The sequence below is a fragment of the Rhamphochromis longiceps genome, linkage group LG5, assembly GCF_057381845.1.
Source record: "Rhamphochromis longiceps isolate RC_006_pf linkage group LG5, R_longiceps_female_GT1.1, whole genome shotgun sequence".
NCBI lineage: Eukaryota > Metazoa > Chordata > Actinopteri > Cichliformes > Cichlidae > Rhamphochromis > Rhamphochromis longiceps.
Genome location: NC_140561.1, coordinates 39,341,209 through 39,357,270, shown reverse-complemented (window position 1 = coordinate 39,357,270; position 16,062 = coordinate 39,341,209). Strand labels below are relative to the sequence as shown.

The 16,062-nt window shown below is 41.6% G+C and overlaps 2 protein-coding genes across 2 annotated transcripts; both read left to right on the top strand.

Moving 5' to 3' along the window:
• On the top strand, nt 1-1,168 carry LOC146670624 (odorant receptor 131-2-like). Its single transcript, XM_085408089.1, has 2 exons — nt 1-150; nt 404-1,168. The coding sequence occupies exons 1-2, from the start codon at nt 1-3 to the stop codon at nt 1,166-1,168; spliced, it is 915 nt and encodes a 304-aa protein (XP_085264215.1).
• A 10,814-nt stretch (nt 1,169-11,982) lies between these two features.
• Nucleotides 11,983-14,948, top strand: LOC146670623 (odorant receptor 131-2-like). The gene is made up of 2 exons (XM_085408088.1): nt 11,983-12,132; nt 14,160-14,948. The coding sequence occupies exons 1-2, from the start codon at nt 11,983-11,985 to the stop codon at nt 14,946-14,948; spliced, it is 939 nt and encodes a 312-aa protein (XP_085264214.1).
• Nucleotides 14,949-16,062: the final 1,114 nt, after the last annotated feature.

Genomic DNA, 16,062 nt, shown 5'->3' with positions numbered 1-16,062 from the left:
ATGAGCGCTTCGTATACCAATGAGACTGTGGTTGTAAACTATCGAGATGCTTTCCCCAAAGCTATGGTCAAGAATGTGATTGTTGTGGTTCTCTGCATCTCCATTAACTACATCAATGTAGCACTTCTTCAAACTTTCTGCAAACAACAGGTATGACATTTCATTAATCACATGGAATAAAAAAAAAATGTGTGCAACAATTACATTTTTTTTGTTTTTGAGGAAGTTGTTGGATTGTTTTGTGTGTTTGTTTACCTATTTTTTTTATCAGTGTTATTCCAAACAATATGGCTGATGTATTATACAGCAGGTCTTAGTTCCATTATTCACTCATTTTTCTAATGTAAGTACTAATTGCTTTTACTTTTCTTTACTTTTGTGTGATTTTCTTCCCATTCTTTAGATCTTTTACATGAATCCACGCTACATCCTGTTTTTCCACCTGGTACTTAACGATATGATCCAAGTAACACTGACCGTCATACTGTTTATCAGCAGCTACATCTTCTTCCAGATAAATGTCTCTGTCTGTTGTGTGCTCATCCTGCTTGCTCTTTTTGCCACTGAAAACACCCCTCTGAATCTGGCTTGCATGGCAGTGGAGTGCTACATTGCCATCTGCATCCCTCTTCGTCACGTCCAAATCTGCACGGTCAAAAGGACGTTAATGTTGATTGGTTTAATTTGGATGACCAGCATGCTGTCTGTTCTTCCTGATCTCTTCATCACCTTGGCCATAGAACCACTGGATTTCTATAATTCTCGTGTGTTTTGCCTCAGAGAAACAGTCTTTCGAAATCCCCACATCATCAAGAAAAGAGATATCACCTATATAGTCTATCTGGTTATTGTCTGGTTTATTATCTTTTTTACTTACTTCAAAATCCTGTTCACTGCAAAAGCAGCAAGTCAAGATGCTACAAAGGCCAGAAATACAATTATTCTCCATGGTTTTCAGGTGTTGTTGTGTATGTCAATATATGCTGAACCTTTGCTGAGGCAAGTCCTGCAGCAGTGGTTTCCTCAAAATTATTCAGATTCCCTTTTTGCTTGTTATATTCTCTTCCAGATCCTGCCACGAGCAATTAGTCCAATAGTCTATGGAGTAAGAGACAAAACTTACAGGAAGTATCTGAAAAGGTATTTGTTGTGTAAAATGGGCCCCTAGGAAATGCAGACTGATGGAGGCAGATTTGGGGTTTTTTTTAACTTTAAAATTATTACACACAGTTTATTTCACTAATGATATGTAGTGTTGAAGATCAAGATCAATACTATTTTGGAACTTCAGATTACAGATCTAATAATGATACATTAATCCTTATTAGATCTGTAATCTGAAGTTCATATTTTGAAGTCTCAGCATTAGCCTATTAGATTTTTCAACATATTGTGTGTTACATAGTAAGCCCACCATTTGCAATTTGCATTTTGTATTTCTATTTTCTTTTTTTGGTAAGGACTTACATTTCTGTCCACAAGCTATTGTTTAAAAATGTAGATGAAATTAAAAAAAAAAAAAAAAGTTCTATCAGACCACTTGATATCAGATGTTTTAGACTGATTTTTAATTCCTGTTTATCTCCATGCAGCTAAATCCTACACAAATGGTTGTCCAATCCGGTCGGTAAGTCTGACGTCACTAGCCGTGTCTGGGCCTAAACTCCGCTGCAGGTCCATATATCAAACGATCACTATGGCATTACTGAGAGTTGTATAAAGTCTTTCATCTCTAATAGAATGATCAGCGTTCTGCTCTACCAAGTGTAACAATTGAGTTTAACATCCAGGCATCCAACAGAGTTAGAAGTTAGCAGGAAGTTAGCTCGCTAGCTTCTATCTAAATACAATATAGTGTTACGCCGCAGTCTAGGGGTACAGGAACGCAACATAAGTTTGAAAAGACTGCCCCGCCTTGCTCCCCAAAACCATACACAGAGGGAAACCAATTCCTTAGTGAATCGTGTTTTATTATCTACACTGCAAAAATGAAGCTCCAGGGTGAACAAAGGCCAAAATAACAAACAAAACAAGCTAAGTCAGGAGGAGGTGCTATCTAAAACCCTATGTGAAATCAAACATCAATCAAAAGACAAGCGCTACACCTAACTCCCTAACTGAAATAAACAGGAGAAAACAGTGCAAGAAAAAACAATACGGCAGCTCACCCCTTCTGTTGCAGTGCTATTTACAATGTGCTATTTACAATGAAAACTAATATACACACTACAAAACTCAGAAAGGCCGCAAAAATCACAGGCACAAAAGTCTCAGGTTTTGGAGGCCAGGGTCAGGTCTGCTGCTGCTGTCAGTGGCTGCCCCGGGACAACTGCTGGTGAGGGATTTGAAGAAGATCACATGGCCAGGGGACCAATCAGCAGCCGTCAGCTAGTCCACTCCGGGACCTGCAAAGACTTAAAGGCACAGACAACAACAGCCACCAAAACAGATTATGGACAGGGCCATAACAATAGCATGTCCTGACTGCAGGGTTTTGGAAACAAATTAAAACGTACAGCTCTGTTATCACTTCCAACATAAATGAAGACAGAAAACTAAACAGCAGTGACATTTGTAGGGTTACTGAAGTTTGGCTAACTGGTATATAATGATGTGCTACGTGACCGCTAGCGACACAGCTATGTTAGCATAATATAAACAAGCTAACTTTTTTTCCACTCGATAAAAGTTAACGTGAGTGTTCTCGGTGGTCAGAAACAAATGTAATCGCATGGCAGGATGCTGTAAAAGGACCAAACTTCAGCCAGGAGAACAACTGAGATAATCCTTCCACAATACGAGGTTAGTCATTCATATACTGCTGCATGGGCTGGGCTGTAGTTACATCCTAAGGTTTTAAAAACTGAGCTTAAATAAATGATTAGCGGTAATAAAAGCCGAGGGAGGTCAACAGGGATCACTGACTGTTTTAGGAGCTTTTTGAGATTAAATAGAAGAAAATACAAAACATGTTAACAACACAAAAGCCATATTAAACGCAGACTACTTTAGGCCCGGAAGTAGGATTCGTCATGTCATCACTTAACGACCGGATAGAGCAGTTAAATGTAAACTAGAAAGGTTGTTGCACCAAAGATCTAGCTATTAGGCTCTTTCACTGTTGGAGTCATGGTAAAGGTCACACATACAAACTAAACCCAGTGTGACCTTTACCATCAGTGCCTAATGAAGGCCAATGAGATTGTTTCTCATCGTGTGACTTGCTATCAATGCACCAAGGACTGCTGAAAATGTCAGTATGTCCCAACAGTCATTGCTGTACAAAGTTAAACCAAGTCAAACATACAAAAAGTTTACTCAAGCAAATGCAATACTTCAATAAGTAAACATGATGCTGGGTGTTACAGTCACTTACACTTCAGACTGTGTGGCCACCCATGGCTCCAACACCATTGTGAAGTTTGCTGACGACACAGTGGTGTTGGGTGCCATCTCCAACAACGATGAGGCGGCCTACATGGATGACGTGAAGAATCTGGCATCGTGGTGCCAGGACAACCACCTCCAGCTGAACGTCAGCAAGACCAAGGAGCTGGTGGTGGACTTCAGAAGGAGTCAGCACAGAGACTACAAGTCCATTATCATCAATGGAGCTCCAGTGGAGAGGGTGCAGTCCTTCAAGTATCTTGGTGTCCACATCTCCTCAGACCTGACATGGGCTGCCCACATTCAGGTCCAGACCAAAAAGGCTAGGCAGCGCCTGTATCACCTACGACAACTGAGGAAGTTCAGGGTCTCTCCAAAGATCCTCAGGATTTTCTATACAGGCGCTGTGGAGAGCATCCTCACACAGAACATGACATCGTGGTTCGGGAACAGCTGTGTGAAGGACCAAAAAGCTCTCCAGAGAGTGATCCGTACAGCAGAACGCTGCTGCAGGATTGCTCTCCCCCCGCTTCAGGACACCTACACCAGGAGATGCCGGACTAGAGCAGCGCAGATACTGAAGGACCCGTCCCATCCTGGCAACAAACTGTTCCAACTTCTGCAATCTGGTAGAAGTTCTGGTAGAAGTTCGATTCCTGCCTGGGGCGTCTGTATCCAGTAAGGGTCCTAAGGCTAGACCCCCTATGCTAAGCAAGCCTACCGCAGACATGAGCGAGACAGATAAATATGAAGGCATGCCGGCTCGGACGTCGCCCGGATCAACAAGGTCCGCGTCAGGTGTTGAGGAACCAGGGCACCCTGACGAAAAGTGGGCTACTGGAACAAGAAGGCATCGGTGGGCAAGAGACGAAAACAGGGCGTTGTTGGAATGCTACTATGCAAGTAACCCCGGCGGAAGGGGCTACATGAATAGGATGAGGGACCTATGGATTCTTCGATACCCAACATCCACAATGACGGCGAAACAACTAGTAGCTCAGTGTTCCAACATTCGAAAGAAGGGACTGCTCTCACAGCTAGAGATTGACGAGGTACAACACAAATGCTACGGCAAGGAGGAGTCAGGACGCCAGGTCAGGGGGGAGATATCATCACCCCCACCCGAGATTGGGTACATAGCCCCAAGTGCGATAGGAGAAGGATCGTTGAGTGCGAGAGGAACTGACCTGAAAAATAGGATCATGGCCAAGCTTGAAACCTGGATCCCGCGTAGCCGGTTACCAAGATTACGTGAAGTTCCCTCAGAAGGTCTGCTAGATGATGTTAATGCAGCACTACGGGCAATACCTACAACCACGATTACCGACACTAACAAGCTGATCTACAATACGGCAACAGTGATCAGTGAGATGCGTGGCTACAAGTTGAACAGCGACAAGGGGCAGTACCCTCCATGGAGAAGGAGGCTAGAGGGCAAGATCAAAGTAGCACGGAGGGAGGTTAGCCAACTAACGGAGTTGCAGAAAGGTGCGACAAATAAGGTGCCTAAGAAATACAGCAAGCTGTCCATACCTGAGGCCTTGGAAACTGCCAAGCAAAGACTCACAGCCTTGGCCAGCCGCTTGAGGAGGTACACCAGAGAGATAGAAGGCAGGAGAATAAACCAGCTGTTCTCCACAGAACCAGCAAAGGTGTACTCTCAGTGGCAAGGGAACAATAAGAGAACAGCACCACCAAGGCTGGAGACGGAGCAATACTGGAAGAGCATATGGGAGAAGGATGCAACCCATAACGGCAATGCTCAGTGGCTAGAGGATCTGAGGGCTGACCACAGCGACCTCCCTGAACAGGGTCCAGTAACCATCACAGTGGCAGATATCCAAGAAAGGGTCTCCAGTATGAAGAGTTGGACAGCACCAGGGCCCGACATGGTTCACGCCTACTGGCTGAAGAAGCTGACTGCACTCCACGAGCGTCTGGCAGCACAAATGAACCAGCTGCTAGTTAACGAGAGACACCCGGAATGGCTAACTGAAGGCCGGACGGTCCTGATCCCCAAGGACCCCAAGAAGGGACCGGTCCCCTCCAACTACCGACCAATAACCTGCCTCAGTACTACATGGAAGCTCCTGTCAGGCATCATATCGGCTAAGATGAACAGGCACATGGGTCAATACATGAGCGGGACACAGAAAGGAATTGGCAAGAATACCAGAGGCGCAAAACACCAGCTACTGGTAGACAGAACAATCAGCCGAGACTGCAAGACCAGACTGACCAACCTGTGCACTGCCTGGATTGATTACAAGAAGGCCTATGACTCAATGCCCCACAGCTGGATACTGGAATGCCTAGAATTGTACAAGATCAATGGGACCCTAAGAGCCTTCATCAGGAACTCAATGGGGATGTGGCGTACAACACTAGAGGCCAACTCCAAGCCCATAGCACAAGTCACCATCAAGTGCGGGATCTACCAAGGAGATGCTCTGTCCCCACTGCTGTTCTGCATAGGTCTGAACCCCCTCAGTGAGATCATTAACAAGACTGGCTACGGATACCGACTACAGAACGGAGCAGTTGTCAGCCACCTCCTGTACATGGATGACATCAAGCTGTATGCCAAGAGTGAACGAGACATCGATTCACTGATCCACACTACCAGGCTATACAGCAATGACATTGGAATGTCGTTCGGACTGGAGAAGTGTAGTCGGATGGTAACAAAGAGAGGGAAGGTAGTCAGAACTGAGGGGATTGAACTACCAGAAGGCAACATTGCAGACATAGAGGACAGTTACAAGTACTTGGGGATCCCACAGGCGAATGGGAACCATGAAGAGGCCGCTAGAAAAGCTGCAACCACCAAGTACCTGCAGAGGGTCAGGCAAGTCCTGAGGAGTCAGCTGAATGGTAAGAACAAGATCCGGGCCATCAACACGTACGCCCTGCCCGTGATCAGGTACCCTGCTGGGGTAATAGGCTGGCCAAAGGAGGAGATAGAAGCCACTGACATAAAGACAAGAAAGCTCCTTACCATGCATGGAGGGTTTCACCCCAAATCCAGCACCCTGAGGCTGTACGCTAAGCGGAAGGAAGGGGGCCGGGGACTGGTGAGTGTCAGCACCACAGTCCAGGATGAGACAACGAACATCCAAGAATACATTAGGAAGATGCTCAGTGAATACCTCAGGCAGCAGAAACCCAAGAAAGAGGAGGGGAGACGAGGAACCATCATGGAAGGACAGGCCCCTGCACGGTATGTACCACCGGCAGATAGAGGAGGTGGCTGATATCCAGAAATCCTACCAGTGGCTGGACAAAGCTGGACTGAAAGACAGCACAGAGGCACTAATCATGGCAGCACAAGAACAAGCTCTGAGCACAAGATCCATAGAGGCTGGGGTCTATCACACCAGGCAAGACCCCAGGTGCAGGCTGTGTAAAGATGCCCCAGAGACAATCCAGCACATAACAGCAGGGTGCAAGATGCTAGCAGGCAAGGCATACATGGAACGCCATAACCAAGTGGCCGGCATAGTGTACAGGAACATCTGTGCCGAGTATAACCTGGAAGTCCCGAGGTCAAAATGGGAGATGCCCCCAAGGGTGGTGGAGAATGACCGAGCTAAGATCCTGTGGGACTTCCAGATACAGACGGACAAAATGGTGGTGGCTAACCAACCGGACATAGTGGTGGTAGACAAACAGAAGAAGATGGCCGTAGTGATCGATGTAGCGGTTCCGAATGACAGCAATATCAGGAAGAAGGAACACGAGAAGCTGGAGAAATACCAAGGGCTCAGAGAAGAGCTCGAGAGGATGTGGAGGGTGAAGGTAACGGTGGTCCCCGTGGTAATCGGAGCACTAGGTGCGGTGACTCCCAAGCTAGGCGAGTGGCTCCAGCAGATCCCAGGAACAACATCGGAGATCTCTGTCCAGAAGAGCGCAGTCCTGGGAACAGCTAAGATACTGCGCAGGACCCTCAAGCTCCCAGGCCTCTGGTAGAGGACCCGAGCTTGAAGGATAAACCGCCCGCAGGGGCGTGCTGGGTGTTTTTATATATATATATATATATATATATATATATATATATATATATATATATATATATGTATGTATATATGTATATATATATGTATATGTATGTATATATATGTATATATGTATATGTATATATGTATATATATATATGTGTATATGTATATGTATATATATATATATATATATATATATATATATATATATATATATATATATATACACCCCCCCCCCCCCCCAATTTTTGCACATGTCGAGGAGCGTGTCAGGCTACATTTCACTGTGTGTTATACTTGTATAACTATGCATGTGACAAATAAAGAACCTTGAACCTTGATCCACAAACAGGTCATTCTACTGGGGTGATCTTATTGGTGGCCATCTTACATGCTGTTGGCTATCACTGTGGTATTATACTACTTCCCCTTCCTGCTACAGCGCACAGTAGTATTTTGTGTAGCCTGCTTAATTAAAAAACGTTGGATTATTTTTTCCATGGTGTAATATTGACATTACCCAAAGTCGACTCTCTGCTGAACTTGAGTACTGGCTCCACACCCTGAAAAAGCATTGCTAGCCAGGCCCCTGCTGTCAGTGAATTACAAGGCAGCTTAGCCACTGTTAACTCTCCCCCAGTAAATTGTCCCAAGCAGCTTCCAGTACGCCACCAACCCATTCAAACCTGAAATACATTTTCCCCACTCTGTGACACACCGGCTAAGGAACAAACTCTGGTTATTGGAAAATCTGTTTTGAGAAACATAATGTTAGATGGTAAATGGACTGATTCTTATAGAGCGCTTTTCTACTCTCCTGGAGTACTCAAAGCGCTCTGTACAACATACCACATTCACTCAATCACAAAAGCACTTCCGTTAATATCTTGCACAAGGATATCTGAAATGCAGATTAGGGGGAGCCATGATCGAACCACTGACCAGTAAACAACCTGCTCTACTTTCTGAGCTAGGGGGGGCAGCTCTGGTCAAATTTATTTACATTTATTTGAAGAACTGGTGTTGGGAATCCAAGCCAGGTTTAAGTTGCTTTACTTTTTCAGCAGAGTCCCTCCCTGATAGCAGCCTTCAGTATCAGCTTTTCTTTTTTACAGCTGCCATGACAGAAATTAGCCACAGTTGGTTTTCAACCAATAAATGATTATATATTATATAATCGAGATTAGATGGTGCTGCCACTCTAGGTGGAAAGAGAATTACATTTTATTAATTCTTTTTGTGGAGGCAGACAACAAATAATGCATTTTAAGGTAAAAGCGAGGGTCCATATAACATGCCTGCCATAGGTAGTATTATTAGAAGGCATAGCTGTCAGGGTTCTGTGTGCGGGCAGACGGAGAGGAGGATCCAAATGTAGGACTCGGACACTGAATTGAAACTCAAAAACCTCAGCTTTATTGCTGGTAACTAAACATGAACTGACACTGAATCACTGGAAACTGAAACACACAGGCAAGTCTGACGGCACGACGCGACACTGAACAAAAGCGAACACAGGGCTAATATACACAGGGGAGTAATCAGGGAATGGAAAACAGGAGGGAGACACAGCTGGGGGAGATTAGGGTTAACGCGACAGGGGAAGCGAAGCTGGAAACACTGACATCAAACATGAACATGAGCCTTCAAAGTAAAACAGCAAACAAGACACACTAAACAAAGACACGGACTAGACAGAGAGAGACAGACTAGACACTGAACTAAACCTGCAATAAACATGAGAACACAAAACCTAAGAACTAATCCCTGAACAAGAATAACTGAAACATAGATTAATAATAATAATAATAATAATAATAATAATAATAATAATAATAATAATAATCAACAAAAGCACCACACGAGAATAAGAAAAGAATCTAAAATGCAAAATCACACCAAAACATGAGAACTTAAAATACTGGGTCAAAACTGACCTAGAACCGTGACAATAGCAGACATTTTTATTACTATACTATGGATGATACAGAGCTTTATCCAATTTCCTTCCTAAAAACATCAGATAGAACTAAAGTTATTGTACTCTGTCCTAAAAATCCTAGAAACAGCTACCAGCTAGCTACTGCGGATGGCATTACCTTGGCCTCCATTAATACTTATCTTCAAGAAATCTTCAGTTGATCTAAAATGCAAGAGAACTGACAGGCACTATATTGGCTTCTCTTCACTGACTTCCTGTTATATCCAGAATTGAATTTAAAATTATTTTCCTTCTTGAATAACTAGGGCCAATCTTATCTTAAAGACCTGATACAACCATATCACCCCAATATAGCACATCTCTCTCAGACTGCAGGCTTACTTCTGGTTCCTACGATATTTAAAAGTAGAATGGGAGGCAGAGTCTTCAGCTTTCAGGGCCCTCTTCTTTATGAGGCTTCCCGTGATGCACTGATCATTTCCTCTTCTCTCAGCTTTTTTCACTTACTGTGTTTACACACCATTCTGCATTTAACCTCTTTCATAGTAGAAAGAGAATGGAAATAAATTGAAAAAGATGATGCTTGTAAAGATGTTTATGGAAAAATCAGCATACTGCTCACACGACTCATCACCCTAGTAGCCCTGATGAGTTTACAGTCTCACACCTGCATTACATCTGCATCTGAACTAATAATTCTGAATCCTTGAAGGACCTCACACCAAACTTCATATAAAATCTGATGTCATGCTGCTGTAGTGATCTAAATGCAGGTAGGCACAACATGGCTTGGAATGTTTTAGTATACAAATTAATTACTGAAGTACTTCAGTGCAAATATGTTTTAAAAGCTTGTAACTGTGCTCTTGGACTTTGTTCAGACATAGCTGACATGTTAGCCAATGTTGAATGTCTTGAGCTCCACGTAACTATGAAATGCTACACCTTTTATTGGTGTATTTTCTTGATAAAACCTTAATATGATGTTTTTCTTTCTGTTGCAGGACACATTATACTTTTTGTAAGGCTTTTATCCATAATTCCAGCAAACAGTTTGAGTGTGCTGGATGAAGTAATCTTTCATTTAATAAAATGTTAATAACATAACCATGCTGTTTTAGAAAAAGCAAAATAAATTGTAAAGCACATTATTAGTTTTGGTTTGCCAAATTATGATTATTGACCTGCTGTTCCTAACCACAGGAGTTGGTCCACAAAAATGGCAGATAAAGTCCAGTGTGCCAATTCAAATTTGTGCACAAAAACAGTTTGCTAATTGCCAAGAAAACATTTTTAAACAAAATTCTAAAATATTTGTGTTTTCTTGTTTTTATGACAGGTGTTCTAATAAATCTATAAGAATCAAACATGCAATGCTAACCATATTGATCTTGTCCTGTGCACACACACAAGGAATCCCAGGACACCATAAACCTGTATAAGATTATCTGCTGCATTATGTTGGTGTTTAGATGCAAGCAGGTAAGTACCACCTCCAACTACATTTTGCTTTTAACTATATTCTGACACCATTGTCATGATGTATATGCAAATGTACATTATATAGGCCTGCTTGAGCTCTTCTTGAAAACTGCAGCTATTTACAAATGATATTGTTTTTAAATGTGTAAAACAGGGTTTTCAGCTGATAACACACTAACATGTTAAAAGAGATATACATTAATTTACACTTCAGTTTAGAAAAGTTTAGAAAAAATGTAGATGAAAAAATAATCAAAATTAAATTATATAGTCCTTTCCATCATCATGCTTCAGTTGAATGTTAAAATTATACTTATTATATAGATATATTTACTCTTTGCTTCAGAGGTTATGCAAGTCAGGCTTCCTTTTTCTTACTGCACGGTCTTTCAAAGGTTATAAGTAAAAAAGTCATATACAACACAAGCTCTGCGATGTAAAACAACATGAGGGAAAGAGCAATGCCTCATGTGTGCCTGTTTTGTGAAGTTTGATCAGCCCTAAATGTTCATGTATGTTTATTTTTTATTTTATATTATAAAATTGTCTCTGGTTGTTTTAGTATTATTAATATTACCAGTATTATAATTGATGATTACCTTTTCAAAGTAACTTTACCATAAGGGGCCAATACCTGCAACTCAACAAGGGCTCTTTAATTTTCTTTAATAAATTGTGTGGGTTTTTTTTTTTTTCCTTTTTGAATTTCTCTAACATTTTTCTCACAATGTTGTTTTTTGAATGTCATCTTTTACAGTGATGAATTCATAACTTGTAGGGATGTCATGATAGCCTTGATATTTAAAAGTGACATAATGATAAAATGATGAAATTATGATAGCATTGTAAGTAAATGTGTAACTGGTTAATGACATTTTCTTAATATAGAAGCAAATCACAACAACAGTTGTCCCAAGCTCCTTATGTAAAGCTTTTCTATACTGATGGTTGCAGACTTTTTCACCATCTCAGTGAACTTGTACTGAGATGTACTTGTCAGTTAATGCGTTTGCCAAAAGGACAAAGTGCCACTTTTACCACTCGAATCACAAATTTAAAATCTTTAAAATCTTTATTTTCATGCACTTGTGAATTACTCAGTGGAAATGTGATGGAAATATTACTTATTACTTAAAAATATAATATTTATTGTTTCTTTTCAGCTGTCAAGAGATGAATGCATCATCTGGCAATGTGACTGTAGTCTTACAGTATCGAGACTCATTTGCTAAAGCTGTGACCAAGAATTTGATTGTCGTGTTCCTTGGCATCTCCATCGGCTACATCAATGCCAACCTCATTCACACGTTCTGCAAACACCAGGTCTTGTAGTCTTTCTTTCATGACCACTTATGTAATCAGTAGGGGTGCAACGATACACAAAATTCATGGTTCGGTTCGGTTCGATACTTTGGTATCACGGTTCGATATTTTTTCGATACAAAAAAAATGTTCATGCCTTTTTAATTTGTCATTTATTAAAATTATAAATATATATTTTAACTCAAAAGTACAGTTTTTAAATTTAACCCTAACCCTTGTGCATGTTTTTTATTTTGACAGCGAATGCGCACCTGCGGACCACTTATGTGCAGCCCTGGTTATTTAGCTCGTCATATTGCAGCCACAGAAATTATTTTGTCCATGAAACCATAAAGCTGCACTTTCTTTTTGCCTTATAGTCTGATTTGTCATAACTTCTCCGTTTTGTGGTAAGCTTTTCTTTGGCTGTCACTTCTTCACCCTGACCTGTCTTATTTGGCTCAGCAGAACTAAAATATATATCCTGCTACTTTTACACACTCACTCACATAAGCTCAGCGATTCTCTGCGCGATCAACCTCTCACATGTTTAAGCTTGCTGCGGGAGATTTCACTTGTCATGTTTGCATAGTAAGCTAACGATTAATAAGACAATGTCAGAGGAATTGGTGCACAAATTATCATCACTCACAGATCAGTGCTGTCGCTCTCTATACACAGTTCGCACGATTGCAAAGTGAAAGCAAAAAAACAAGCGCAAATTCAAACGCGATTTCAATATGTCACATATTGACAGTGGCTCACCGATGCCAATGACATAATTACCCAGCTACATTTCTGAAAGAATGCAAAAGCATTGACATATATTTTTCCTTCCTACAATAGCCCGACTGGAAAAATCGCTAGCCCCGGGACGTCGGGCTAGCGATATTGCGAGCCCTGTATCTGATTGAGGAATCACTCATCTTTGGAAAAGAGAGTTTATTACAGAGAAATGTCTCTTTCCAAAATAAAAGCTATACTATCCGCTTCTTCTGGGCTATATTCTCAGCAGCATAAGGAGAATCATGTGCTAACAGCTGTCTAAATGACTCGGCTAAAGTTGGTAGCATGCTTGTTGTTTTTGTCTTTGCACTACGATGATGTCTGCGTAAATGTGCAGTCATATTCGTTGTGTTCCCACTAGTGCTTTCAGGTTAATCTCGTTGAAATGACCTTAACGCCACAACCCCGTGCATGGGGCTAGACGGCCAACACGTTAACGAGCTAACTGCGCTAACACACTAGTTTCCACCCATGTAATTGAGCATTGCATGGCACATCCAACATACTGTTTTACTTTAGTCCATGACTCGCTTACCTTCAGGGTCATACGTCACATGAAAACCAAAATAATTCCAAACGCCAGATCTGAATGAGGGTGCGGGAGGTCCATGTTGCAAGGAGAGCTTAACTTCTGTCTTGCTAGTTTGCCCTGCGCTCTTCCTTCTGACTATGCTGTCTGTGTTGAGCGCTCAGTGGATCTGCGCTCGACAGTGCAGCCTAGGCGGAGTAGTCGAACACAGATTCACTGAGCGCTCAACACAGACAGCATCGTCAGAAGGAAAGTTGATAAAATAAATTACAAATGTTGTATTGTTCGATACATATGCGTACCGAACCGAAAGCACTGTATCGAACGGTTCAATATCGATACGAATATCGTTGCACCCCTAGTAATCAGGCATGAAGCTTTAAACAGGAAACAGGAAAGTCCCAGTGAAATCCGATCTCTTTAACAGGATGACCTGTACAAAGTTGAAATCATACAAAATCAAAACTAATCTGGAGACACAACCAGTATGTCAAAGCATCAGTGCTAAATGACATCTCACGCATAATGATGAGATGCAACCAGTATCTGTGGAAACGGTGTCTACATGTCTCTTAAGAAATTGCACCATTTGACGATATCCATCCTTTTCTACTGCTTGTGGTTGAAGGGGCACTATTCAAAGCAAAGATGCCTTGCCTTTCAAAATTGAAAATTTTAAATGTGTTGCCTAAACAGAATTGTTTTCAAACATTGTTTTCCTATACCTCTCCAGATTTTCTACAAGAATCCCAGATATGTCCTCTTTATTCACCTGGTGATCAATGACATGGTCCAAGTGATGCTGACTGCCATCCTGTTCATCATCAGCTACACCATCTACAAACTCAATGTCTCCGTCTGCTGCATCTTTATGTTGCTCGCTCTCTTCACCACTGAAAATTCCCCTCTGAACCTGGCTTGCATGGCAGTGGAATGCTACATAGCCATCTGTTTCCCCTTGCGTCATGTTCAGATTTGCACTGTCCAAAGAACTTTAATCTTGATTAGTTTAATTTGGATGATCACAACATTGTCTGTCCTTCCTGATCTATTCATCACCTTGGCCACAGAACCCCTGGATTTTTTTCATTCTCGTGTGTTTTGTCTCAGAAACACTGTCTTTCCACATCCCCTCATCATCCAGAAGAGGGATATTACATATGGAGTGTTTCTAGTTATAGTTTGGGTTACTATCATTTACACGTACCTAAAGATCCTATTCACTGCCAAAACAGCAAGCAAAGATGCCAAGAAAGCCAAAAACACAATCCTCCTTCACGGGTTTCAGCTGCTGCTGTGCATGGCAACATATGCAGCTCCCCACTTAACAAATGCTCTGCAGAAATGGTTTCCTACGAATTACACTGATTCCCTCTTCGTGATCTATGTTACAGTTCAAATACTGCCACGATCCATCAGCCCCATTATCTACGGCATTCGTGACAAAACTTTTAGGAAGTTCTTGAAAGGGAATCTGTTGTGTAAAATCACTGTACATAAATCAGACAATCAAAATAGGTAAAAGTGAATGTCCTGGCCCCTATACCTCTGTTCAGTTCATTCAGTCATGTAAGTTGAAATGCCATGAACATCTAATAAAAATCTTGATAGCTTGATTAGTCTTATATATTAATTGGTATTGTTATATATTTATGGTTTTTATATTGTTAATTTGTGTATGTTGCGGGGCGTGGTCGGCCGCAGCAGGGAAGGTGGACGCACCTGCGCAACATCGCAATCACACCTCACCAGGTTAAAATCTGTGCTCTGCCTGCTGTTGTTGTAAATGGTAAATGGTAAATGGCCTGTATTTATATAGCGCTTTTCTAGTCCCTAAGGACCCCAAAGCGCTTTACATATCCAGTCATCCACCCATTCACACACACATTCACACACTGGTGATGGCAAGCTACATTGTAGCCACAGCCACCCTGGGGCGCACTGACAGAGGCGAGGCTGCCGGACACTGGCGCCACCAGGCCCTCTGACCACCACCAGTTGTAGAAGTGTTCAGCTGCACAGCTGGAAAGCTGCAGCTGTGTATGTAACATGACAGCAACCGATAAATAAAAGAATAAAGATGCTGGAAAGCATGTTCATGTCGTCGTGGACATTTACAGTGCATAGTACTGTATGTGCAGATGATAATTATAATCATTCAGTTATCTTGTTTAAGGAACTTTTAACTGGATTTAAAAGCTTGTGTAATTGTAAACAATTTTATGTTTGTTTTTGTAAATACCTTTTTCTTTTTTCACTTAATTTGAATCCATGCTTCAAATTTCCATGTTCTTTTGATAAGCAGCATAATTTTATTTATATTTAGCAATAATTAAAATCCTTTATCAGAGAGCTTTTGTAAAGTCTGTCAAAATTTAAATTTTTGCATGAGGTACAGTTAAGTACTCCTTTAGGGTGCAAACAGTGAAAAATGTATTTGCAACACTTGGAACATTTTGTGATGAGCAACAACTGCTGTGGATCATTTAGGACATATATGTATGTTTAAAGCTGAAGCCACTAAACATGTGTAATGTCAAGAAAAAAGTTTGTGTAATTATCAGAATTTATGCACTGATTAGCTATCTGGTGTCAAGTTAATTATAAGCAAAGGAAATCTGGCTTAAATAGTCCAG

Bases quoted from the DNA above. Each gene is read 5' to 3' on its own strand.
- LOC146670624 (XM_085408089.1), top strand. From the start codon at position 1: ATGAGCGCTTCGTATACCAATGAGACTGTGGTTGTAAACTATCGAGAT. The intron at 151-403 runs GTATGACATTTC...CCCATTCTTTAG, and splicing joins AAACTTTCTGCAAACAACAG to ATCTTTTACATGAATCCACG.
- LOC146670623 (XM_085408088.1), top strand. From the start codon at position 11,983: ATGAATGCATCATCTGGCAATGTGACTGTAGTCTTACAGTATCGAGAC. The intron at 12,133-14,159 runs GTCTTGTAGTCT...ATACCTCTCCAG, and splicing joins ACACGTTCTGCAAACACCAG to ATTTTCTACAAGAATCCCAG.